This window comes from Emys orbicularis, chromosome 2, assembly GCF_028017835.1.
Source record: "Emys orbicularis isolate rEmyOrb1 chromosome 2, rEmyOrb1.hap1, whole genome shotgun sequence".
NCBI lineage: Eukaryota > Metazoa > Chordata > Testudines > Emydidae > Emys > Emys orbicularis.
In genome coordinates, this window is record NC_088684.1 from 181,514,598 (window position 1) to 181,542,335 (window position 27,738).

The 27,738-nt window shown below is 42.6% G+C and overlaps 3 protein-coding genes across 4 annotated transcripts in view; all 3 read left to right on the top strand.

Annotated features, from left to right (window-relative positions):
* FH (fumarate hydratase) overlaps nucleotides 1-1,394 on the top strand; it is a 43,896-nt gene extending 42,502 nt beyond the window's left edge. For both annotated transcript variants that reach the window (XM_065398037.1, XM_065398038.1), the window contains one exon: nucleotides 1,217-1,394. In XM_065398037.1, coding sequence (XP_065254109.1) covers nucleotides 1,217-1,359 — 143 coding nt within the window. In that variant the 3' untranslated portion in view covers nucleotides 1,360-1,394. The remainder of the gene's footprint in view (nucleotides 1-1,216) is intronic.
* Nucleotides 1,395-5,114: 3,720 nt separating this feature from the next.
* On the top strand, nucleotides 5,115-21,154 carry CHMP5 (charged multivesicular body protein 5). Its single transcript, XM_065397888.1, has 8 exons — nucleotides 5,115-5,256; nucleotides 8,862-8,966; nucleotides 10,308-10,354; nucleotides 12,670-12,763; nucleotides 12,845-12,916; nucleotides 14,985-15,093; nucleotides 19,332-19,444; nucleotides 20,002-21,154. The coding sequence occupies exons 1-8, from the start codon at nucleotides 5,188-5,190 to the stop codon at nucleotides 20,050-20,052; spliced, it is 660 nt and encodes a 219-aa protein (XP_065253960.1). The 5' UTR covers nucleotides 5,115-5,187; the 3' UTR covers nucleotides 20,053-21,154.
* A 2,818-nt stretch (nucleotides 21,155-23,972) lies between these two features.
* Nucleotides 23,973-27,738, top strand: part of BAG1 (BAG cochaperone 1) — a 34,323-nt gene continuing 30,557 nt past the window's right edge. Inside the window, exon 1 of the mRNA XM_065398536.1 lies at nucleotides 23,973-24,068. Coding sequence (XP_065254608.1) covers nucleotides 24,026-24,068 — 43 coding nt within the window. The 5' untranslated portion in view covers nucleotides 23,973-24,025. The remainder of the gene's footprint in view (nucleotides 24,069-27,738) is intronic.

Sequence of the window (27,738 nt, forward strand, 5' to 3'; positions counted from 1 at the left end):
CTGTTACTTCCTGGTATTGTAACTGTTGTTCTAGATGTGGGTGCAGATGTGTATCCCATGACCCATCTTTGGTCCCTTCTGCATTGGAGTCTCAATTCTTGGCATTCTGTGCAAAGGATCTGAGGGGAGTTGGGGTAGTGCCACCATTAAATAGCCTGGGGAAGGGATAAGGCCCGGGAAACACAAGTGCTGACCCTATGTTTACTGCTAGGCAAAGTTCTCTGACTCTGGGGCGCACAGCGCACTCACCCCAGGGTGGAATGCGCCTCTGCACCCATGTCTCTAAGAACAACAGTTACAGTATCAGCAAGTAACTGTCTTTTTCGTTTGTTTAGTAAAACTTGAAAAATTATATTCCTGACATCAGTCACCTATTATATTGTTCCTTTTGAATCTATTTCTTTTGTTTCCTATAATTACTTTCTTTGATGGCAGTGCATTAGTTTTATTCAGTTTGGGTTTTTTGGTGTTAAACTTAATGGGATTCAGTGGTGAAATTTTAACTCTTCCTACCCAAGAGTTGAGCTTGTCACTGAATATTATTTTTAATATAGATCAACTACAGAGCTGTTCATTTTGAGTCATGCCACTAGGTGGCAACATTTGTCTCTTAGAAGTTGGATTACTTCTCCTGCATGACTATTCTGCTATACTTATATTTTATGTTTTTAAATGTTTGTTCATGGAAGCTCTTCATAAAAGACACAGAAAACCCAATCATTAACTGCATTTTTGTGTGTTCCAATTAACTAGTTCTTTCACTGCGTGTGGAAATGAATTTACTCTGTATAAGATCCCAAAGAGTAGATAAACTACCACTGAGCACAGTCAGCAGAAAAGAAATGCCCTGTTCACAATAGCCATACCTATAGGCTTTTTTGAAAATACTGGTCTCTAGCGGTTAAAATTTCATAGCAAGAAATGTGGCAATAGATGATCATGAAATGTTTAAGGAAAGTCATTGAATTGAGTGGCAACAAGCCTAATTTAATTTTATGTCACATCAAATTTACCTAAATGTTTTATTACCAGAATATCTTTTAATTTTGGGGGTGGGGGGGTTATACTGCTTTAAACCAACATTCGTGACTTCAAATTAAGTAAAATATAGTAGCAGTAGTTCCGAATAGACCAAGTTGTCTCCTTTAACAGGTCTTCTGAACACATAGTGGCCAAAATCATGATTAATCTGATGTTTCTTTTGTTTTAATTACAGGATATGACAAGGCAGCCAAGATTGCCAAAACAGCACACAAAGAAGGGACAACACTAAAAGAAGCAGCTATTAAGCTTGGATTTCTTACATCAGAACAATTTGATCAGTGGGTGAAGCCTAAAGATATGCTAGGTCCTCAGTAATTTTAACAAGTGTACTTAAAAGGAAAAACATTAAATTGTATAAAACAAAATATTTTGCAGCTCACTTTGTTTTTCATGGCCACTTATATTATGATTGAAGTGCTTTTCCATATGGGTCATAAGGTTATATGAGGAAATTGTTCTAATATAATAAATATATGCAAATATAATAAATATTCCAAAAAGATTGATTCATCCAACTGCATCTCATTGCCAGAGATACCTCATTATTTATCAGGGGGTAGCCGTGTTAGTCTGTATCTACAAAAACAACAAGGAGTCTGGTGGCACCTTAAAGACTAACAGATTTATTTGGGCATAAGCTTTCGTGGGTAAAAACCTGAGGTTTTTACCCACGAAAGCTTATGCCCAAATAAATCTGTTAGTCTTTAAGGTGCCACCAGACTCCTTGTTGTTCTCATTATTTATGTAGTTTAGATGCATGTCCTCAAAAATAATTGCATACTTGAAAGGATGGTGCTTCCAGAGCAATATCTATACCAGGGGTAGGCAACCTATGTCACGCGTGTCGAAGGCGGCACGCGAGCTGATTTTCAGTGGCACTCACACTGCCTGGGTCCTGGCCACCGATCCGGGGGCCTCTGCATTTTAATTTAATTTTAAATGAAGCTTCTTAAACATTTTAAAAACCTTATTTACTTTACATACAACAATAGTTTAGTTATATATTAAAGACTTTTAGAAAGAGGCCTTCTAAAAACGTTAAAATGTATGACTGGCACGCGAAACCTTAAATTAGAGTGAATAAATGAAGACTCGGCACACCACTTCTGAAGGTTGCCAACCCCTGATCTATACAATTAACTCTATGTAATAAAAGGCAATGCGTCTTTTATTATTGAAACAAAACATAAAGAAATACTGTAAATTACTTCCTTTATAGATCATTTGATTAGCTAATTTAAAGTATAGGAGCCTTCCAGTACTGGATTGCCTGCTTTAAACCAAAAGGTAACTGTTCAAGAATAAAGATGAATGACTAATTTATGAGATGTCCTTGAAAATGTATTTATATTTTGCAGAACGTAATTTTAATATTTGTAAACCAAGCACCTGCATTGTCAATGCCAAGAAACCCAACTTTAAATTTGCCTTCCTTCCTTTTACCTAACTTCTCAAAAATTAAATATATAAAAACTTTGTGTATCCTAAAGGACATCAAATTTCAGACTATTTTGTTCGCAGCCTTTATTAAATAGTGGAAGTTGCGGTAACCTGATCTAGTAATACAGAGAAATGTGTGCCAAAACAACAAATGGCAGACATACATCCTCAGCTAAAGAGGTAGATATTTTTGTCGGTTGGAGCCTGATACCTTACCAGTGCTTGGCTGAGGGCTAGCTAACAGACTTCGTTGGATTAGATGAAATGAAGACATAAGTCATATTGAACAAGATGAGACATTGCGGAACTTTGTATATGATGGGTAAGTTCTATGGCCTCTGTTACACAAGAGATCAGACTAGATCAGGGGTGGGCAAACTATGGCCCGTGGGCCGCATCCAGTCTGCGAGCCATTTTAAGGCAGCCCGCAAGCTCCCGCTGGGCACTCCGGCACTCCAGCCAGGGCACTGGGTCAGGGGCTGCACCATGTGGCTCCCGGAAGCCGCAGCATGAACCATGGCATGGTCCCGCTCCAGCTCCTAAGCGCTCTAATGGGAGCAACAGGGACGGTGCCTCCAGATGGGGGAGCGTGCAGAGCCGCCTGGCCGTGCCTCTGCGTAGGAGCCAGAGAAGGGACATGTCATTACTGCCGGGAGCTGCTTGAGGTAAGCGCCGCTCAAAGCCTGCATCCCTGAGCCTCTCCCCATGCCCCAGCCCACTGCCCCAGCCCTGATCCCCCTCCTGCTCTCCAAACCCCTTGATCCCACCTGAAGCACCCTCCTGCACCCCAAACCTCTCATTCCCAGCCCCACCCCAGAGCCCGCACCCTTGCCCCAGCCCTGATCCCCCTCCCGCCCTCTATCCCAGCCCGGTGCACCCTCCTGCACCCCAAACCTCTCATCCGCAGTCCCACCCCAGAGCCCGCACCCCCTTCCCGCACCGCAACCACAATTTTGTGAGCATTCATGGCCCGCCATACAATTTCTATTCCTCAATGTGGCCCTCAGGCCAAAAGGTTTGCCCACCCCTGGACTAGATGATCACAATGGTCCATTCTGGCTTTGGAATCTATGAATCTATAGCACCCTCAGGTAGGAGAAATAATTGCCCACTGCCTCCCTTTGAGAATGCATGGCAAAGAAGGAATTGAGCCACAAAAAAGCAGCCCTGGCAAATCTTGCTATGGTCTATAGGTGAGTGACCAACAGTATTGAAGGCAGTTAATAGATCTGATAGTATCAGCATGTACACCCGATCTTCATCAGCAGGAGCAGATCACTAGTGTGATCTGCATTCCATAACCAAATCTGGTACAGTAGAACCTCAGAGTTATGAACACCAGAGTTACAAACTGGTCAACTACACACCTCATTTGGAACCAGAAGTACACAATCAGGCAGCGGGGGGGGGGAAAGCAAATACAGTACAGTATGGTTAAAAATAAAAGGAAAGTTTAGAAAAAAAATTGACAAGGTAAGGAAATTGTGCTTATTTCATTTAAATTAAGATGGTTAAAAGCAGCATTTTTCTTCTGTATAGTAAAGTTTCAAAGATGTATTAAGTCAATGTTCAGTTGTAAACTTTTGAAAGAACAACCATAATGTTTTGTTCAGAGTTATGAACAACCTCGATTCCTGAGGTATTCGTAACTCTGAGGTTCTATTGTATTCAGATTGCCAACGTTCCAGGAGATTTGAAACAACTGCCTGCTCACAGTTGACTTGCCCTAACCTTTTCAATAATCTTAACTAAAAATTGAAGGTTTGAAGTATTGCCTTTGTGTGTCTGTCAAAAGGTGGTTTCTTGAGTGATGGCAATACCTGTTCTCCACTCAGTAGACCGTTTGCCCTTCTGCAAGCAGGCACTGACAAGCTCCATCCATAAGGGGTGAGGTTCTTTGCTCTACTGATGGAAGCCAGCAGAGTGAGTGATACTCCATTGACCTTTATCGTGCTTCCTGCTAGCTGTAACTTTTGAACCCTTAGCACTTCCCTGTAGGGGGCAGGTTTGGCAGAAGGAAGGGGGTTGCCCATTTTGCTTAGACGTATTCCTGGCGGTTACATCCCATGACAGTCTTTAATTAAAGCTTCGTCTTTAATTCCTGGAGCCGCCCGCCCACTCCTAGAGCGCTGGCGACGCCAAGGACGGGAGAAGCGCGGCGCTGGTGAAGGCACCTAGCACCCGGGGACTCAGGGCGCTCCCCTGGGGACGGAACCCGGAGACCCCGCCCCTGCGTGAAGGGGGATTTCGCTCCTCCCGGGGTGGGGGCGAAGGGCGCGGCCTGCGGAGCGCGCCGGGCGGGCCAGGGGCTTTGGGCGGCGCCGCTCGGAGAGGCGGTGGAAGGAGCCGGTCGGGCTGGGGGCAGGTTGTTCCGTCCCCGCCACCCCGCGAGGGCGCTGGCTGCCGCGGGCCCTTTGATTGGCGTCTCTGTCCCCAGCTGCCCCTTTTAGCCCCGCCCCCACATCCAGGGCCAATCGCTGCTCACGCAGCTGGGCGGAAGAGCAGAGAGCGGCGCTTTCCTTCCTCACTTCCGCCCTTATCCAGACGTGTCCCGCCCTCTGCCTTCCCGGATTGGCTGTCGGGTGAGGCGTCACTAGCGCCGACGCAGAGCGCACGGCAGCGGGGGAGGGGCGACGAGACGGAGCGTTTCCGGGTTGGGAGAGTCGCCGCCGCTTGTGTCCGTCCCGCTCTGAGGCCGCCGCGATGAATCGATTCTTCGGGAAATCGAAGCCTAAAGTGCCGCCGCCGAACCTCACCGATTGTATCGGGACGGTGAGTGTGTGAGTGGGGGCGGGGCCAGCCGGGCGGGCACCGGCCGGGCCGCCCCTCCCGATCCCGTGTTCGGGTCGCCGAGGGGGCTCTGGCCCGGGTTAGCGGGGGGAAATCTCCAGCCGGGGTGCGCCCCCCGCACCGGGCCGTTGTTGTTATCAGGACCTGCGTGTGACTCACCCCCGGGGACACACAATCCCTTCCCCGCCCCCCGCCGCGAGCCAGCCACACCCATACGGAGAGCCACACCCCGAGAAACACAGAGCGACACTGGAGTGAGACACAGCTCCCCTCTCCCCACTGAGAGAGAGAGACACCTACGGAGAGAGCTGGGGGGAGGGGGCACCTCACCCCCACTCCCACCCGAGACAGACACACAGTGACTCCTATAGAGGAGGAGACCCCTCGAGAAATATGCCGCAACACCTGGAGAGAGAGAGAGACCCCTTCCTTCCCTTCCTCCCCCCCCATCTATATTCAGACTCCTATGGACAGACACACTCAGAGCCCTGGTCCCTCAATGTTTTCTCTGTTGTTACCGACTCTATTCATCCTTCCAAAGGGCTGTCACACACACCCCTCCTTTCTTTTCTTGTTCTCTCATAACTCCCCACTGCCTGCCAATCCCAAACAGCACATTGTGGAAAAGCTGGACTGGGCCCAGCAGGAAGCCCACACCATGTAGTTCAAAGGGTGGCCAAGTCACATGAATACCATCCTCAGGCTGGTGAAGAATGATGGGATTGTTCTTAGCACAATCTCTGCCATGGACGAACTTGCTGCAAAACAGAGTAAAGACATACAGAGATGTGATGGGCTTGTTTAATTGTCCTTTAATTAGTACAAGTTGAGAAGTATTAATAGAGCAGTCAAACATGTAGTTGAGTGCCTGACTGCTATTGTAATGTTCTTCTTGAAAGAAAGTTTAGGAAGACATTTAGGAGATCAGACCACATGATGTGGTGGTCCTTTTGGCCCTAAAAATATATGAAATGCAATCTTCCAGAAAACTTTTGCTTTAGGGATCATACCTTTCCTCTATATATTAAACAATTAAAAATGAGGAAAAAGAATATGATGCTTTGAGGTATTTGGCTAACTTCTTGGAAGATTTAAATTATGCAGCATTCTAAAAACAAATAGACCTTTTAGCCCTTATGGCGGCAATGAAACCTTCCAAATGTGAACTGAAACTACTACAAAACTGATTCACAACTGTTTTTTGGAATCTGCAGACAGTCTGAAACAATTCCTGTAAACAAACTGCCCCATTCATCTCAATGAGTTGTTACCTTTTCAACCTAATGATGGTCCTATTAAGAACAGAATTTAGGTGCTCAACTGTGCCTAACATGCAATTGCATCAACTGTGTGTGCACATCAGATAATTGCATATGCTAGTGGACAAATAAACAAATGGAAGAGATGTTCATGGTCAGTGTCTGGGATAACTTTTTCTACTGAGTGATGCTCCTTGCAATTACTTTACTAACTAAAAGTGCTTGGCCTGATTTTCAGTGGTATGCTGTAGAATTATTCTTTAAACAGTAAATCTTCTCCAGTCTTGTAGACAACTCATTTGTGTAACAGGTACAATATTTAGTATGTACATAACAGATTCTATAATAAGGAAGGGGATGATGTAGTGGCTTTTTAATTGGCCTCAAAGTGTCAATATAGAGAGCAGTGTACAGCGATGAAGATAGTGTACACATTGTGAGGCTCTCAAAATTGCCTAGTTTAATGCATATAAATATTTAAATACTACATTATCAATTTTGGACACTTCTTTACACCGTTTGATGGATAGTCTTAGCTGCTGCCTCAATCCTTTTAACGTTTCTTTATATTTACGTTTGTTCTTTTCTAGTTGCTCGGCAATGTATGACAACTAAACAGGTGTCTGTGGATAGACTGTAAGGGTACAATTAGTGTCAATGATAAAAATTTAAGAGTTGATAGAGGGTAATTAAGCCTCACCTTTTTCAATATAAAAATAATTCCTAGTGCAGCATAGACTACAAGTAATGCATAATATAACAATCCTTACCAAGTTCAATTATGCTGATATACTGATAAAAAGAATGCAAATTATTGGGAGAGGTAATTCAATTTTAAATTAGGTCAGGGTTCACCCCAAAACAGTTACTGAAAATGTAAGGCTACTCTTCACCCTTTTCTTTTTCCTGACAGTTTATATTGGATTGTACATTGTCGTCTTATTATTTACTCCTGTTTGGTAATTTATTTATTTTTTTTCTTCAGTAAAACAACAGAAATTAGTAGTTTACTTCAGACAAGTAGTCAGAATGCTTAGTTTGGGGCGCAAGCAGGCATAATTAGAATCTTAGATATGTCCTGAGAAACAGAAGTTTAATATTTTGTTCTGGAATAAATTTGATACTCTCACCATGGGCCTTTCATCTGGAGATAAATGCAGTGCCTCTGTGCTTGTATCATTCACTTGTACAGGAAAGAAAATGGTTTAATAGTGAAACCCATTTCTCCTTTGTGTATGTTAACTGGGATTCTCCTGAGATTATGTGGAGAATTTTCTCCTACTTTGTACACACAGGCTTTTTTGTATATCAGTGGTTTAAACATAGAATTTAAAGACTTTGGACTCAGAGGTTTAAATCCCAATACAGCCAGCTCAGTCCTTTGGAGGCAGATAAACTGAGTTCCATGCACTCTGCAATGTAGGAATCTTTCCAACATCACCTTAAAACTGAGGTTCTGTCTATTCTGTGTACATTAGATTCTATGGCATACATAATTAGATTAGGAGAGTCTGCCTCAGTGTCTTATTTAGTCATCCTGTTATCCAGAATGATGTGCGCTAGTTGTCCAAATAATAATTGTCCTCCCACCGTTGTGATGGTTGAGTTAAAGAGTAGATGGATGTTTGTGGAGAGCTTTAGGACCCTTTAAGAGTTGTTTCAAGGCACCATAAATGTACAATATTTTTTAAATGTTGTACAATTTATTTTCCTTTTATTAATAAAACAGCTGGCATAGTGGAAAGCTTAAAGTAAATCTTTCAGTGCCAGCTGTAGCCAGGCATTTTGTCTCTAGTGTGGAGAGAGCTAATATCAATTGCTCTGCATAGAAAATGCCCCTGGCAATAGTATATTATCAATGTCCTCCTCCAAGCTGGGATATACTGTCTCTTTGTTTAGAGGAAAAAGGGGCCTAACAGAAGGATAAATGCGCCAGAATTAAAATGTTGACAGATTACTTATATTCAAATATGATACAAATTGAATTTGCAAATTTAATGTCATACCACTGAGTAAAAATGTAGTATGATTGTATGCCCCTCTCTAGTAATGATTCACAGAATGAAAAGCATAAGTTTTCTTTGAGACACTTCTCTGAATACATAAAGTCAATAAGAAAGTCTGTTTTTTTAATTAATGCTATTAGGAGGAATCTTTGCCACCTTTTGTCATCTAATTGTACCTTCCAAAAACCTTTTGACATTTTAAGTCTAGCTTGTATAACAGCAACTCTCTGTGTGAACACATTTTACTTCAAGGACTACAAGTGCCTGGAAAAAATCTTGAGTGTTAGCAATGAATTTTATGTCTGTCTTCCTTGTACCACAGGTGGATAGCAGAGCTGAGTCAATTGACAAGAAAATTAGTAGGCTCGATGCAGAACTGGTGAAGTATAAAGATCAGATGAAGAAAATGAGGGAGGGGCCTGCAAAGGTAAGAATCCTATTTGGTGTACACATGAGAAGGTGAAGTGACTCACACTTTCAGTAATTCACATAATGGAGCAATGTCATAACCAGTTCTCCAGGTTCTTAGAAGTATCATTACAAGTGCTTCCTGCAATCTTGGGAGAGAGTGGGATACTATAAGCTTGTCTGTATTCTCAGCTATTTCCCAGATCTGTGCCATATCGGTTGCTAGTCTTGAAATAAAGTTGCATTTTCATAATGCTACTCTGTGTAAAACTAAAAAATTGGCTACAAAGTCAAATACTTTTATTACCTCCTTTTTATATCTACATCAGGCTATTAGAGATGGTAGGCTTGGTCAAGCACTCTCTGGCCATCCAGTCACACTGTGTTAAATTGTCTTCCTCTGCACTAATCACTGTCTCTCTTTTCATAGTTGTCACAGATTTCACTAAATTGAACACCTACCATGGGAAACATTAAAATGTCAGTAAAATGCTAAATGTAAACTTTGTCGTTTTTTTTTTTTTTTTTTTAAACTGAGAGATGCAAATGAGATCTCAGTGTGGTTAGGGGTAAGGATGGAAGTGGGACCAGTTTGCTTACTTTAAGGTTCTCTCAGGTAGAGCTTGCAAACCATAATATGGAGAACAGTGGTGTGGGGAGAGGAGGAAGCAGGGAGAAAATGCAAGAACTTAGAAGTACAATCTGGGTATCCCTGTGAAAACTGTAGGCTTCCTTGGGAGAAGGGAGTCTGTGTTCCTTTTCTTGCTTTCTCTCCCTCCTTCCCCTGCGGCTCTGAGGTCAAATCTGCAGGGCAGGCTCCTTGGTTTAGTTGCGTATGGAGGAGGTTCCAAATCTTTCAGAAATGGCTAGAGGGGGGGAAAACCCCATGAGCTTGAGAAATGGGGCAAACACCTAAAGGAAACAACTGTTAACACAGTTTAGTTTGTTTTGAGTTTTAAAGTGAATGGAAATTCTTCATGCATGTAGTGATAGCACCTTACAAAGCATTATTTGGTTGATACTGACCATTGGACATTACCTTTCAAAAACATTTCAGAGAAATTTGCCATTTATCTGAGTGTGTTCTGCTTTTTGGGTGTGTTTTTCCTTTATTTAAACAGAAGTTATATGGGGTTTCATTATTACCAACATAGAGATATGCCTGTTTCAATACTTATTATGAGTATTCATTGTGACTGTTAACTGTGTTTAACAGCTCTCACAAATTTTAAAGAAAGGACCTCTCACAGTAAAAAAATAAAAAATAATTTTATGCATTAAATATTGTAATAGTGTAACCCAGAGCAATTAAATTGTTACCTTTGTTTTTACTAACAACTGGCTGTCATTTCTCTTTCAGAATATGGTAAAACAGAAGGCTTTGAGAGTATTAAAGCAAAAGCGAATGTAAGTTTCAAACTTTCTTAATCCTGATTTAGTGAAATTCTGTTTAGTTTTGGGAGGATTGGCACACTTGCCACTTCCTCTTCCATTTTTGTGCCATTTCTTGTGAGTATTCTTGCAAACAAATCTTGGAAGAAATCGTAGTCAGCTGTTTATAAACATCCAGTTTTTGATCTTGAAGTATCAAAGCTAAAAAAATGTCAGTGTCAGCATGTCTGTGCATTATTTGTATATAAATAGGTATGATATTTAATATACACATAATATTATATAATGTGCAGTACTGGTACACCTTGAATTAAAACAAAATGACTGGTAAATCCTGGTAAATCATTGAAGTTACACTTGATTTTCTGTCTTGCTTTTATATAGAGAGAGATGGGTATTGCTGCATGTTATATAAATTTCTACTTTACATGCATGAATCAGCATCACAGTAAGTTCTTTATATGCACAATCGATGGCCCCTTGGATCTCACTGGTGTTCTTAACGTTCCGGTTGGACCCAATCAGAGCACTCTATGGGATGAGCTACGTTTCTCCCATATTGCTGTGCCATTAGTAAGTACAGTAACTCCTCACTTAACGTCGTCCCAGTTAACGTTGTAACGTCACTGATCTATTAGAGAACATTCTCTTTTAAAGTTGCACAATGCTCTCTTATAATGTTGTTTGGCAGCCGCCTGCCTTGTCCACTGCTTGCAGGAAGAGCAGCCCGTTGGAGCTAGCTGGTGGGGGCTTGGAACCAGGGTGGGCTGGCAGCCCCCCTATCAGCTCCCATAAGTTCCCTGTGCAGCAGCCGCGCAGCAGGCTGTCAATTGCTGGGCAGTTCAGGTGTCCCTCCCTCCAGGTGTCCCTCCCTCCCACTGCCATGTGCTGCTCCTGCCCTCTGCCTTGGAGCTGCTCCCGGGAGCCTCCTGCTTGCTGTGCAGGGGGTGGAGGGAAAGAGAGGTGCTGATGTCAGGGTGTCCCTCTTTCCCCATTCCTGCCCCTCCCCGCTCCTGTACCCCATCTCCACAGAGCTTGGGGGTTGGGGGAACAGGGCTCAGGGTGGAGGGAGCTTGCTGGCAGCTGCTGCTGTCTCAACTTGCTTATCTACTTAAAAAGGCAGTGTAGTTAAAGTGGGGTCAGCGTACTTAAAGGGGCAATGCACATCTCTCTCTCTCTCTCTCTCTCTCTCTCTCTCACACACACATACCCCTCACCCTCATTCTCTCCCCCCCCCGCCCGCCCTTTGGAAAGTGGAGGGAGTGGTGCGCTCCAGTGGGATAGGTTTCAAAGTAGCAGCCGTGTTAGTCTGTATCCGCAAAAAGAACAGGAGTTTTTGTGGCACCTTAGAGACTAACAAATTTATTTCAGCATAAGCTTTCGTGGGCTACAGCTCACTTCTTCAGATGCATAGTGGCTATGCATCTGAAGAAGTGAGCTGTAGCCCACGAAAGCTTATGCTGAAATAAATTTGTTAGACTCTAAGGTGCCACAAGTACTCCTGTTCTTTTTCCAGTGGGATAGTGTGCATTCATCATCATCTTCAGTTTCCACAGGGGATGTTTGCAGGTCTATTGTGTCTCCTCCCTCCATTCGTGCTGCCTTGTAGAGTGCCAGGCTACATTAACAACAATGTGTTAACCCTTGAGGGCTCAGCCCGGTGCTAGTTCATCATTTAGCAGTAAGGCATTCCCTGGGAAATATCCCACCCTCCGACTCCACCACCTCAACCAAGCTTCACAATCATCATTGCTGTATACGGTATTAAATTGTTTGTTTAAAACTTATACTGTATGTATGTGATATGTCTTTTGTCTGGCGAAAAAAATTCCCTGGAACCTAACCCCCACTATTTACATTAATTCTTATGGGGAAATTGGATTCACTTAATTCATCGTTTTGCTTAAAGTTGCATTTTTCAGGAACATAACCACAACGTTAAGCGAGAAGTTACTGTAATGCACTCATCCCAAATTTGTCGTCAAAACCTTTATATCACAACAGAGCACACTATATAAACCTGTGTAAACATGGGCATGCCTGGTTTCCAACCATCTAAGCAAAAGTTTAATTCTGCATTCAGAAATAGCTTTATCAAGTAACAGACATAAATACATAGTCATGTTCAATGGCCCCTAGAACAAAATTAAAATGACTATTACTGAACACTGTTTACAAATAAGTAAAGAGCAAAGGTTGCCTTCTATTTTTGTTTCCAAGTTTGAAAAGTGCTGTTTCTCTCAGGTATCTTCCGAATTTAATTAGGGTTACTTACAAATTGTATGATCTACAGTAATGTTTTAAACACAGCATTTGTAATACTTTAACAGGTATGAACAACAGCGGGATAATCTGTCACAGCAGTCTTTTAATATGGAACAAGCCAATTACACCATCCAATCACTGAAAGACACAAAGACAACGGTATCAGTATATTCATTTCAAGTTTGCTTTATTTATAAGTGCTGCAGTAGATACAAGCATCTTGTCTGACTCTTTTTCTAGGTTGATGCTATGAAACTGGGGGTGAAAGAAATGAAGAAGGCTTACAAGCAAGTCAAAATTGATCACATTGAGGTGAGCATATGTACTGCTTACTACTAAACTATCCAAATATACTGTTAAAATGCTCAATAGTGACTATTACTGTGCACACAAAGTTTATTTGGAATTAAACATTCATTGCCTAAACCAGAGAGAACAGTGAAAATGAGCTAACTGCACAACTGATTGCTTCAGTCAGAAATGAGCAGCTCTACAGCTTTTGTTAAAGATGAAACTGATCTGATTTTCTATACACTGCTAAACCTGATCAGTGGATTTTTAATTCCTCTGACTGCACAACCCAGCACTTGGCTTTCAATTCATCTAACTGGGTTATCCCACTGGAACTACTTCTCTGCTCCAGCCACTTTTTCCTCCCAAACTTTATGATGATCTGCTCTGGTTATGTACTTCTCCCACTTTTGCTTCCTAATGTTCTTCCATGTTACCTTTGTTTCTTCCCTCCTTCCAAATCGGTTCATCATGTTCCCAACCTCTCCTCCTGGTACCTCCTGAAAACACAGTTCCAAGAGGTCTACAAGGCTTAGTCCTTCCCTAAGAAGTTTTTTTACTAAATAACTATGACTTTGACCCAAAAATAAAAGTGCAAAGGTTAAAACACATTCTAAACGTGACTGCTACATCATTTTATGGGTGTATTCTATCACCGTTTCTTTGTTTATGCACAGTGTCTACATTGTAAGCCCTTTGGGGGCAATGCTTGTTGTCTTATCTGCATAAGCATTTAGTGTAAGATTTACACTAAAATCTGTATTTTTTTTTTTTTAATTGATTGACTTCATCATGGCACAACTCAAGTTAGTCCTCATTCTTTAGAACACCCAGATAAGCTTCTGGCTTCCTCAAATTTCTGTACTTGAGGTTTATTCTTTTTAGGCCTCCCAATTAGTGTTTTCATAAGTGTTAGTTACAAAAATGGATATATCCTTAGCACTGAGCATAAATGTGTCTATGGCTTTCAATTTTGGGTCTCTTCTTCCATGTCTATAAATTTGTTAAAAACCCAAGTGTCTGAGCTGAAAATATTGATAAAACAAGAGTTTTATATACAATACTGTACTTGGAATTGTGGAAAAGACTTCATTGTCTTCTAGCTAGACAATCATCCTGATGTGGAACTACTTCCATCTTCTCAACTCTATTATGAAATATAATAATGCTTTGGATTGTCCCATAATGTCACTGGGCTGATCACTTTGTGTATGGCTTTTGATATCTGACCAGATGTAGCATATTCTGTGGGAACAGCCATTCCCAAGTCTACTGGTTTTTGGTGTGTTTTGTGAAATCCTATCTAATCACATTTCCCCATTCTTCCAATCCATATTGGTTCTGTCACTTCACTCTTTCAACTACTTCTGATCCCGCCTCCCCCTTCATCAGTGGCATGAGTTTCACAGCTAACATTCCTGCTCTGATCTCTCATGCTTTAAATGTCCTTTCAGCCCATTCTAGATGCTTCTGACCCCATTCTAGAATGTCCTGCCATCTAATATGGCTTTGCCATTGGTTTTGACTGGCTTCATTTGCAGTCTTGGAAGTTTAATGTCTGTTTTAGTATGCAAAGAATCTATTAAGCATGCTAGGAGACTTTCATCATTTGATATGAATATAAGTGAGGAAAAAATGGTCCCTGCACTTCCACACTAGAGTTCAGTGTATGAAATTTTTAAAAAATCTAGTTTAGTTTTGCTTTTTAGTATGTGCCTCATATCTTCCTTCTGCAAGCTAATACTAGATTCTAGTTTTTTAAGTCTTTTAAATTCACTCTGGAGAAGTATAAAACAACCTGCTACGTTCAGAGATTTTGGTGCCAGTTACCCTCCCTCTGTTCTAGTCCATTCATATATATATATAATTAATTTTTTTTAACCGCTGAGAACCCAGAGGGTTACACCAAGTGCATAATTAACACAATATTCTAGTCTTATAACAGGATTTATAAATTAAAATGACTCAGCAGAGTAGCTTGTTCTGCAACATTAGCACCTGAATCACTTCTGAATTTCAGTGTATAGTTATAGTTGAATCAGCTTGTAACTGTGCAATTGGGACAAGTTTAACTTTGTTACTACTACAGGACATACAAGACCAATTGGAAGATATGATGGAAGAAGCCAGTGAAATCCAGGACGCACTGGGTCGTAGTTATGGAACACCAGAGATTGACGAAGATGATTTGGAAGCAGGTTAGTGAGTATAGGGAGATTCAGTGGTACTTTTAGTTTCTGCAAGAACACAGTTTCTTAGGGTTCTCCCCCCCCTGCCCCCAAAGAAATTAGTAGATAGCTGATTATTTTTAACTCAGAAGTTGCACAGGCAAAAGCACAAGTTAATATATTAAATAATTGACATTTATAGAATTTTGTGGTTACTGAAGAAAAAAATCTTTTCTGCGGGGTTAATTCTAGTTTCTCTCTAGTGCTTTTCTGTATCACTAATTATCTTGTTAAGTAACATCAATTTGTTTGGCTCAGATATAGATGGTTGTTGCTTCTTTATTGGAGCAGCTTCCTTCTCCCTCAGCTTTCTGAATATGAATCCTTCCTGCATTGTCAGATGTTGCTTAGTGCACAAACAATGCTCCACCATCCCCGTCTATCCTGGGCTGCTGTTTGCATGTCCTCTTTGTTGTGAAGCCCCATAAGTTTTCCTTTTCGGAGTAGTATTTGATGGAGGGATTCCGTCAGTTGGCCCTGTGGCGGGATCCCAGGAGAGGATGCCCAGGCTGCATCCCGAAGTGATCAGTGAGGAGACATTCCTGTACTCCCACTATTCCTTCCCCAGTTTCCTCCTCTGGGCCCTCCCCTTCCCCCCCAAGACACATTTCTCTGTGCTCCCTAGGAAGGGGTCTGTCCCTTGTTCATCTGCAAAACTCTGCCAGCTAACAACTGGGACAGTTTCCTTAGCCATTGAGAACACCTCTCCTGCCCCTGATCTTGAGGGCATGTTGCCTTCTGCTGGAAAGGAGCTAATCTCAGCCCCTCCCATACTTGGAAGCATGTGGCTTCTTTGTGTTAGAGTCATGGGAATCCTCATCTGAGATTCCCTGCCCCTTCTTTGGGCTCTCCTCTGGGACACATTTATCTATGCTCCCTAGAGCTGGGTCTATCTCTGGTTCAGCTGCAACTTGCTGGCAGCTAACAACCTGGACAGTTTTCTCCCTGGCAGGCACTACACCCCCATCCCTTCCTGATGTGGTATTACCTCCAGCTGCAGTGCAGGAACTGGTCTCAACCAGCCTCCCACCTGGAAGCATGTGGCTTCTCCCTGCTGCAGAAGAATCAAGGAGACTCTCTCTCCCATTCTCTCAGCAGTTCCTGAGACCTTGCCCTTTCCCTCGGGGGTTCCAACATAAAACTCCCTCCTGCTGCAGGCAAATATTTTAATCCGAGCTACACGGAAAAAATCATTACCAAGAAGCAGGTCGACTAGGAGGTGTTCCATTACCCCCACAGTCAAAACACTTTCCAAACCTTCCCATGCCACATGTGCTAGTTTAGCTAGTGGTACGAGGAATCTGTTTTCACCCACCCCCACAATCTCTGCCATTTGGCCAGGTAACATAATGGCCTTTTGGACCCCACACTGCTTAGCCAGAGAGATCTGGGCCCCTGTATCCCTCTGCCTCAAGCATTCCTTGCCATTAATTTGGACAACCTTAACATGCTCCATATTTGGTTCTGCAGAGGCTAATCTCACAAAACCAATATGATAGGTTTTGATTGCCTAGGGGGTTTCTGTGTTGAGGACAGCAAAACTACATGAGCTATTGGTTGCCTGCTTCCTCCTAGCATAGGGCGTTTATTCCTCAAATGATCAGTGGAATTGCACTGAAGAGCACTGATTTGGGCTCTTCTATTTTTACAGGAGATTTGGGATGAGGGTTAGAGGAATGGTTTTGGGGAGGTGAGTACCCAGCCTCCCAGCCACCCTTCCTCTTGCTAGGGATAAGCTTTAAACACCTCTTTCAGTGGTTTGTTTTCAATAGATGCCTGGGTCTGTTCAAAGGCATCCGCTAGAGATGCCATCTCATCCACAGACTTTACATTTTTGTCCCATCAACACTGCTTTACATCAGCCTTGCATATGCCTAGGAAATGCTCTTGAGCCACAAGATCAAACATTCCCTCAAAGCTGGTAACACCTTTGCCGCTCACCCACTTTCCCATCACATCTTTCATTTTGTTCAGATGTTCCCCATTACTCATACCAATATCCCTCTTAACTCTGTATGTTTCAGGGGTAATCTGAAACCTTTAAAAAATAGTGTTTTTAAATTTACAATAGTCTAAAGCAGTGGTTCCCAAACTTGTTCCACCACTTGTGCAGGGAAAGCCCATGGCGGGCCGGGCCGGTTTGTGTACCAGCCGCGTCCGCAGGTTCGGCCGATCGCGGCTCCCAGTGGCCACGGTTCGCTGCTCCAGGCCAATGGGAGCTGCTGGAAGCGGCGCGGGCTGAGGGACGTAGTGGCCGCCGCTTCCAGCAGCTCCCATTGGCCTGGAGCAGCGAACCACGGCCAGTGTGAGCCACTATCGGCCGAACCTGCAGACGCAGTAGGTACACAAACCGGCCCGGCCCGCCAGGGGCTTTCCCTGCCCTAGCGGTGGAACAAGTTTGGGAACCACTGGTCTAAAGCATCCTCAATGGGCATTTCATTAAATACATTCAGAGCTTTACTAATTAATTTTGCAATCAGGATAGGAACTCTCTTGGCATCAGGGATTTCATGCACTGCATGCAGCCTTTCAAATGTGGTCAGATATTCAGCAATATCATCTGCCTCATTGTATGCAGGACATAAATGGTCCCAATTGTGGATTTTTGGTGTGATGGGAATTGCTGGGATTGGTGGGTTCTGGTTCTGCTTCTCTAGCAGGTTCAGTTGGTGTTTTTGCTCCCGCTCTTTCTTTTTCCTCTCACTCCTTTTCTCTTTCCTCCTGCTTTTCCTTTATCTCCAGTTCTTTCAGTTCCAATAATCTCTGGTTCTCCCTTTCCTTTTCTGCAACCTGCAGCCTAAAAAGCTCCAACTTCGCAATCACTTCACTGCTTTCAGTCATTTTCCTGCTTTTCTCTCCCTACTTCCAAACAGAAAATAACAAACCGGTAGCTTCCTCCTGACTGTCCTTAGCCACCACACTTAAAGCCTCACTTAAAATCTTTACACCAGTGTATGAAATGCAAATCTTCCTTGATACAAGAAGCTGTGTATTTCACCCTACTCGCTGCGCCACTGGAACGGGATCCCCCTGGGGTGCAACCTGGGACTGTGGGACCACTGTTCCCCCTTAACTCTCTCTAGTCTGGGGTGTCTCTCACAATGCCTTACTAGTACCAGCAGCAAAGCCCTCCAGGTGCTGTTATTGCTCAGCACAACTCCTCCTCCTTTCCCCCCTCCCCCCCACAGCTAGATTGCATGAATTCTCCCAGAGCCACTCATGAATCACATAGGGAAAGGCACCAGCCAAATCCCCCCAGCTCCCAGCACTGTACCTCAGGAATAGACCGTCTTGAGGTGCTCAAGATGGTCAGTGCAAATGTATGTATTGGTTTACCACTTCATCAATGGAAAGTAGATATACACCAGCCTTTGCAAAACCTGAGCAGATTTACCATACACTTGAGGCAGACTCACTGGTAAAGATAAATAGTAAAACAAATTTATTGACTACAAAAGATAGCTTTTAAGTGATATTAAGTGATGGGCAAAAAGTCAGTTAGTTACCAAAAGAAAAGAAAATGTAAGCACGTAGTCTAAACTCTCAATCCTATTAGACTGGGCAACAACTAGACTAAGCTGTTTTTCCTCACCCCACTGATGATGTAGTTAATAGTACACAGATTTCACCCTTGAAATCTGGGCCTCATTGAATTGTAGCTCCCTTGCTGGACAATGGTGGTTGATGGGGTTGGTTGATACCCTGCCTGGGTATTGGTTACTTTCCTTGCTGTTGCCTCTGGAGAGCTAATATCTGGCTGATTCCCCAATTTACATTGTTTTAGTGACAACCATACAACAAAATTCTCATAACTTCATATGCATTAAAGATATACATATATGGATAGAGAAATAGAAGGAGAAATATACATATATGGATAGAGACTTTCAGCAGATCATAACCTTTCCCGATACCTTACAAGGCACGTGTTATATGCAAGATCACAATTTTATAAAAATGAGGAATATGGGGGTTACTCTAAGGTACAAAATGTCACAGCCCCTTTTGCGTGTTCCTCTAGCTGCCTTATGGCACGTCCACCAAGGCAGATGCTCTGGTTTTGTTCTTAACACATCCCCCAGTAACTTCCTTTACATGTATTTTTTTTCCTTGCCAAAGAAATCCCTTGCTTAATTTAACATCACCGTGATCGATCAGTCCTTCAGCTCTCGTATAGCTGTAACGTATGTAATGTAATTCAATTTCAGAACTGGATGCCTTAGGTGATGAGCTATTAGTTGATGAGGACAGTTCCTATTTAGATGAAGCTGCATCTGCTCCAGCAATTCCAGAAGGCACTCCTACTGACGCAAAAAACAAGGTGGGCCTTTCCCCCTCTCATTTAATAAATGTACAGTAAAACTTGTTTTAATCAGTCACTCATGACACTGATAAAGCTGTTGCTTAATGGAAAGCCTTAAAGGTGGAGCAGAATTGTGCTTAGCATGTTTGGAGATGCTTAGGGTAGTCTCTTGTATAGATTTCACTTGTATGCTTTGGGAGGCCAACTTTACTGTACAAACTAATGTTGTCTTTCTGCTGTAAAAATCTATTTCCCCAGAAGATACTGACTGTAGTTAGTTGAAAGGGCTGTCATAGTGTACTTAGCATTTTTACATGGTTTTTTTTCAAGCAAATCTAAACCAGCATTTTCCATGTTCTTCCAACTTTTTTCACGTGGCTTTTGTATGTAAGCATATGTAAGCAGATTGATGTTCAATTTTCACTTTTTTTGGACTATAATAAAATGGATAAGTGAGGTCGGCTACAGAAAATACTGATGCCCCTATTTGGTCTTGTAACTCCAAACTATAAAGTAATCTTAAAGGTTGTATACCTAATTGATTAAACTATATCTTCTTCTTTTTTTCCCCATAGGATGGTGTATTGGTGGATGAATTTGGACTGCCACAGATCCCTGCTACATAAACATGCATTTTTAGAGCACATTGGAAATGGCAAGTTACTTCTTACAAATCAAATCAGCAAAACATTTTTTGAAATCCTGGAAAACTTGCCTTTTCAGTATAACCTTAATATCACTACATCTTAAAATGCAATATGAATGGCTGGTGGTGTTTCCTTTCTTGGAAGAAAGTTGATATACTACTGACTTTTCTATTAGAGGAGAAAAATTGGCACAATTTCCTTCAGTGGATGCATTCAGTCTACTAGGTTTTGATTATCCGGTGTTTTATGGAAGAAGTAGTACATGAAAAATAGTGGTGGCTGTTACTAGTTGAGCTTTGTCTTGATTTGATTTGTATTATATTTCTGTTTTCTGAAACAAACTAAGGCTATGTGGCTGCTTACCTTCTGTAAGATAGCTTCCTTATTACTTACTGTACTGATTTAATAACAAATGGATGCATTTTTAAGAATACTTCAGTTCTGAGACTTGATATTGTATTTGTAACTCTTAATTACAGCTGTAACAAATAAATATATACAAAGGTTATCTTTAACCTTATGTATTCCATTTTGACATAAAAGTTTATACCATAGAGTAGCTTATCCTCTTGTGTGGTGTTTTTGGTAGCAGTTTTAACCTGTCCCTTGTTTTCATCATTCAGCATTTGAGCATGGGCCCTCCCTTAACATGCTTGGTCTAAAGCTGGAGGTTGGTCATGATCCTCAAATTTCTCCACCCTTTCATACAGCTCCCTTTTAGAATTCCAAAATAACATTTCTGTAAGACCATTGCTACTGCTGTGCTTCTCCTCTTGTCGTGAGTCAGGGCATTACAGCTTTCTCTGACCACTATTGCTCTGTAGATTGTCTAGCAAAAAGTGGTTATAGAACAAATGGCCATCTCCCTTTCTTTGGACCCATTGGCCAGAAGAGTGAGAGTACTCTCCAACTCAAATCTCTTCTACTGAAGATTGTATTGCCATATCTTGTAGCAGACTCTCTTTCAGAACTGTCTATGGCCCAGATAGTTTTCCATTTTTATCAGGAATGAAGTATACAAATGTTTGTTGTACAGAAACTGAAACTTATTTATGCTTAATAAAGATATTTTTCCAACATACATTTTAAGAACACATCCCTCCTTAATTGTAATCAACAGTTTGGTTAGAAAAAGTAAACATATTCATATATAATCAAAAATACAAAATAGTTTACCTGTAACCTTAGTTCTTGCTAGTAAATTTTCCTTCAGCTAAAGAATCAAGCTATAAATAATAACAACAATAAGCCTTAGAACTGTTAACTGGTTGGGAACAGAGAGCCCTCAATTAGTAAACTTGTACATTAGAGAAATGTTGCCTGGAATAGTCTACACATGTGACATTTTCTTCCCATAAGAGAAACTGAAGGCAAAGAAAATAATTAGTTGCAGTACACATACCCTTCCTAAATCTAAGTGGTGATGAACATACCCAAGTACTGTATCTAGTATAAAGCAGAATTTTAAATTGTCAGATTTCAAAATCTGTTTAAAATAACATAGATGGAAACTGGATTTTAGATCAAATTGTTTTGGACATGTATACAGCATTTTATGTAAATCATCTTCTGTTAATCTAAAGAAATGTAAATAAAACATTGTATTACAGGATTGATATTTTTAAACTATTTAGTGTGGAATCAAATATTTTACACAGATTGTGAAGTGACAACAAAAATTAGATATCTTTAGGATCACTGTAAATCTGTATTCCCGTTGCATTAGTTGGCTAACTCCAGTTAACTATGCATGAGAATCCAGTATTGTCTGGCCAGGGGAAGCAAATAGTTTAATAGAATATTGCCCTTTGGAACTGTTTGGAGATTGTTTCTAAATATTTTAGACTTATAACTTAAGTTAGAGAACCCATCTTCCCAATAGAGGACCTATCAGAAACTAAATTGAAATTGTATATGATTTTTAGCTAAATACCCAAGAATCATTTTTTACAGCGAGCAAGGCAAACTTCTGTTTAAGAGACATCTTAGAAAGCATGGGATTCCAATTACTATCTTTAACTAAGTTAATTACTAGAGTTGGTCTAAAAATATAAAAGCAATCAACATTTCCATCCAACATTTTGATGGAAAAAACAATTTCAACAGAATTTTTGTTCCATTGTTGACCAGCTGTATTAATTACCATATTTATTATGGAGACAGGGAGGGGAGATAATTTCTTATTGAACCAACTTCTGTTGGTGAGAGAGACAATTCATTAGCTTATATCCTTCACTAAAAAGTTGGTCCAATAAAAGATATCTCCCCCACCTTCTCTCTAGTATTCTGGTTCCAACGCAGCTACCACACTGCATACAATGTATTTATTATGAAGATTTCCTTCGTATACTTATAAAGCACTTTCCCCTTAAAGTAAATAGCAGTATGGGAAATGTTCCCTGCTTGCCCTTGTTTAGTGGGGGGAAAAAAAGAAAAATCTAACCAGAATTATGACAGTAAATAATTTAAAAATAGAGGGTTTATATCCCCTCCAAGCTGTAGGGCATAAACCAATTTCTGACTACTGGGGTTAGGAGGAAACCTCCTGGGGACATGTTATAAATGCCCACTGCATTGTACCTTCCTGTTAAGTTGCTGGTACTGCCTGCTTTTGGAGACAGGATATTGGACCAGATGGACTGCTGGTCAGATCTAGTGTGGTATTTCCTATGACTGCTGACAGATCAGGTTGCTTGGTGTTTTTCAACAAGTTATCCATTTGTTGCATTTTAAGTGCTAAAATAGTAATGTCAACATATTTTTTTCCAAGTTGCTATGAAACTGACTGTTGGTGTAATCGTACTTGTACTCTTACTGCAGATACTCCAAAGTGCTTTTCTTGTTTATAAATGGAAATGCTCTTAATAATGAACATGCCTGTTTCCTCTGGCCAGCAATGAACAAAAGCAAGAAGTGTACAATTGCATATTGTAGCTCTCATTCAATTTTCAAATTTGCAGATGCATAATTTTTTGCATTGATTTTTAGGTTGGCATAGGGTACCCTTTTGCTCTCCTAGTTAAAATGTGCAAGTATCCAGAACTTTTTTAGAAAACTGATTTACACCTTTTGTGGGCATTTTTCCGTTTTTATTATTACAGTGGTGTCAATTCTGTATTTGAGGATTAGAAAAATTATCAGTGTTACAACTTCACCCTACTTGAATGTTTCCTGATAAAATGCAAAAAGATCTACTAGAGAAGGTACCAAATGGGTCTGTGTTCATAGAGTGCAACAACTTAAGGTGCTAGCTCTAAAAGAGAAAAGTGCAGAAAACAAAAGTTTAACATGTGTAGGCCATAGGTCAGGAAAGCACAAACTGAACTTTAATTACAGCCTGATCTATCAGCCCTGGGCCCCCAATCCTGTAAAGATTTAACCCCGTGAATGGTGTCATTGAAGTGAATGGGATGACACCGTGTGTAAAGTAACACACAAGCGAATTGTTGCAGGATTGAGGACTAGGTTCCAGGAGTCCTGGGCCCGCTAGCAGGGGGCATAGCGCATCTCCCCTTCCCGGCTGAGGGCATTAGCCGAAGAGCAGCAAGCGAGGGTGAGGCGGGCTGTATGTCTGCACAACCCGAGCATTCAAAAACTGAGTCCGGCAGGTCCCAAAACGTCCGTAGCCGAACAATAAGACGCGAGGGCCTGATTCCCATCGCTGCGCGGGCCGGGCGCGCTCCTGGAACCACCCGGGAAGCCGGGACCGGCCTTCGTGGGCTCGGCGCCGCGCAAGGCTCCCCTGGGTCGGCGGGGGCGGGGAGGGACCCGGGAGCGCACCGCGGCCCGGGCGTTTCGTCACCGTGGGAGGTGGGGACCGGGCTGGGACTCCCTTCCGGTGTCCCCAGCAGCGGCTTCCGCGGTTTCCCCGGCTGGTCCGCAGAGCTGTTTCCGGCGCGCCCCGGAAGCACTTGGTGGCGGCGCTTCCCTGCAAAGGCAGCGGCGGGCGGAGATGGCGTCGCCCGGGACCCCGGTCACCGTGACCGTCACCTACAGTAAGAGGCGCCCAGGGAGTGCGGGGCTCGGAGGCCGGGTCTTCCCTGGGCATCGCTGGCTCCGGCCGGTGTCACTAGGGATCCGCCCCGGCCACTGCCCCGCCCGGCCCAGCGCGCTCGGCTCCAGGGGGAGGCGGGTCCCGCCTTCGTGGCCGGGTAGGGGAGCGCTCGCGCCTCGCTGTCGCAGCGGCCTCCCCGGCAGTCAGGGCCTGGGCCCGGCGATGCCCTTTCCCCGGTGACCCCCCGCATACCCCGCCCGCGGGTTGGAGCCGGAAGCTTTGCGCCCACAGCCAGGCCCCGTGTCCCTAGCGATCAGCGCCCCTCTCTGGCTCAAAATATCCCCTGCGTGCGTCCGACCTCGCGTGCACCGTGCCCGGCCTGTGGCTCTTGTAGCGCTGGACCACACGGTGCTTAAACAACAAATCCCGCAACCCCACAAGGGCTTTGAACCAGCCGCACAAAATCCTTTTTGCTTTGCCTTCATATGAATAGTGCAGCGGCACAAGCCCAAATTTGGGATCGTGGTCTCCTTGTGCTAGGTGCTCTGTGCTCAAGGAGGAAGAGAGAGTCTCTCTAATAAAGATCTGAAACAAAACTAATAACCTAGGCACTGATCCTGCGGTCTGGTCCCTCTAGGTAGACTCCTCTGCCCATGTGCAACCAAACTAAACTCAACATAGGTAACATGGGAGTTAATGCTCTTTTTTCTGAATATATGCCTAGACAACTGACAAAAACAAAATCAAGATCTTTTTGGAAAATGTGTCAACAGTTTTGATGTATTTAATAAATACAAAAAGAACAGGAGTACTTGTGGCACCTTAGAGACTAACAAGGTGCCACAAGTACTCTTGTTCTTTTTGTGGATACAGACTAACAAGGCTGCTACTCTGAAACCTATCATTAATAAATACAGGGAGGCAGTATGGGCTTGTGGATAGAGCAACAACTACCTGGGTGTATTTGGGCAAATCACTTCACTTATCTGCCTTTATTTCACTGTCTGTAAAATGGGGATAAAGATATTGACCAGCCTTTGTAAAGCTTTTTAAGATCTACTGATGAAAAGTGTTGTGTTATTATTATTTATTACTTATACTGTGAAATACCCACGCAGGTAAAGAGTATTTGATTTGTGGTAGAACAAGAAATCAGACGAGAAAAACTCATAAATTTCAAGAAGGCTGATGTTCCTCCTGACAAAAAGGATATAGGCGTCTGGACTTTTAAGTTCATCATTGTAGTACAATTGTGCAATGATCTAGATATTTAATCTATTGACAGGAGCTTTTTGTTGAAGTTTCATTCTTGTTGACTTTACCTCATGTTTACAAAGTAGGGCCCCAATCCTAGGGTTGTAGGTGTGTGTGTGTGAGGGCTTGGCTACACTTGCAAGTTACAGCGCATTAAAGGAGCCCCGGGCGCACTAGGTCACTACCCGTCCACACTGGCAAGGCACGTAGAGTGCTCTGACTCCACGGCTAGAGCGCTCCTAGTACTCCATCTCAGTGAGTAGAATAACGTTTGATGCGCCCCCGCTGGAGCGCCGCTGCGTCAGTGTGAACGAGGTGTTGCATTACTGCGCTCTGATCAGCCTCTGGAAACATCTCATAATCCCCTTAAATCAAGTGGTCACTCTTGTCATTGTTTTGGATATGCCCTTTGAAAGCTCCGTTTAACAGCGGCATGCTTATCTGCTCCAAGACAAAGCAACCATTACTGTGGAATGCTGTGTGTGAGAGAGAGAGGTGGGGAGGGGAGGCGGAGGTCTGCTGCTGTCTGAACTTACAAGACAACATGCTGACATGCTCTTAGCCCCCCAAAAACCCACTCTCTCTCCCCCCACATACACACAACGCACTCCCTGTCAAACTCCACCCCCACCTCCCATTTGAAAAGCACGTTGCAGCCACTTGCATGCTGGGATAGCTACCACAATGCACTGCTGTCTGTGGCCGTTGCAAGAGCTGCTAATGTGGCCACGCCAGTGTGCTGTCAGCTGTCAGACTACAGCGCTTTCCCTACTGCACTACAAAGGCTGGTTTAACTCAAAGCGCTCTACATCTGCACGTGTAGCCATGCCCTAAGCGTCTGACAATATCAATGTTGTGTTTCTTTCCTGCCTTTCATTTGTTTTTAAGTATCCTGGATTATAATCTGTTTAGGGCAGGATTGACTCTCTCTTTGTTTGATTAGTGCCCAGAGTAATGAGGCACCAATTCTGACTGGAGTCTTTAGCACTGTAATGGAATGGTAAACCATATTATACTATTCAGCCACAAGGAGCGTTAAAGGATCTTATAGTGAACATATCTGGTGTGTATTTCTGAGCGGTAAGCTCTGTAGTCAATGTATATCTGATACAGAAGCCTGACCTTCTATTAGCAGCCTTGCAACCTACCGTGTATAAGTACATGGCAGGTGTCAGAAGTAAACTAATGCCAGAAGAGAACAAACAGAAGGTATAAAGCAACAAAAGTTGCAGAGAGAGGGAACAAAGCAACAAAGGTTGCAGGATTTCATCAGTATGGCACTTTTCAATGCCTCACAGAGCTTCTGCTTTGACAGGACTTCACAATGGACAGTCTGGAAGCAGTATTTTACAAGATTTCAGATTGCTACAAAGCTCCACCAAGAAACAAGATATTTAGTCAGCTTCTTTAATCTGAGTGATGGGGAAGCAGGCAGAGCATATCTTTAAATCCTTTGACTTTACTGAAGACTGTCACAAAGATGACTGTGAGAGGGTTCTGGCTATGTCTGATGCATACTTTGTACCTCAGAGAAAATATAGTTTATGAAAGAGCATGTTTTCACCAGAAAATTCAAAAACCAAGGGAAAATGTTGAATATTTCATAAGAGCTCTGAAACTGCAAAACTTGAACGTATCAGAGACAGGCTGGTTTTTGGGTTAACAGATAAAAATCTTTCACAACATCTCCAATTGAAGACAGACTTCACTTAACCCTAGCCACAGCTATATAGATAATAAAGTAGCCTGAACTAATCAAACAGCAGAACAAAAGGCAGGAACAATGTCAAAAACCTGAAATTAGCTTAGAAGCTGTAAACAGACACTTGAGTCATTATCATAAAACACCTGAGGCAAGGGGAGAGAACTTCCAGGCTAAGGGGAACAAATTCCAGCCTACATGCACAAGGCATGGAAAAAGTCGTATCTCAAACTGTATATGGAAACTAATTGTGGGTTGTTTTTTCTTTCTCCTTTTTTCCTGGGTGGGCAGGTTTCTCTGTCACATTAGCATGTTTGAAGGCAGGCAGTCAAAGCAGAAGACTCCAAGGTTGAATGTCATATCCCTACTGATCAAAGTAATGATTGACAGATCTTGTTAATTACATGGTTTTTTTATTATGGAATAGAGAATGGCAAGAAAAGGGTATTAAAGAGTTAATGAGTGAGTTAGTAGGAAAAGTGTGACTATAGAGAGCAGTAGAGGAAGGATGGAGAAGAGCATGGAGAGTGAATTTGTCACCAGGGACTTTGAGGGAAGTGGGATGGAGCAGATTGGAATAAACAGCTAATCAGTAGACGGAAAATAATGTGCAGAGGCCAAGTTATAAAATACAATATACTGACATTATTGTGTGTGGTGGGTGAGGGACAGGGGCTCCAGTTGAGCCTCTTCCTGTATTGTTGATGCCCTGGCT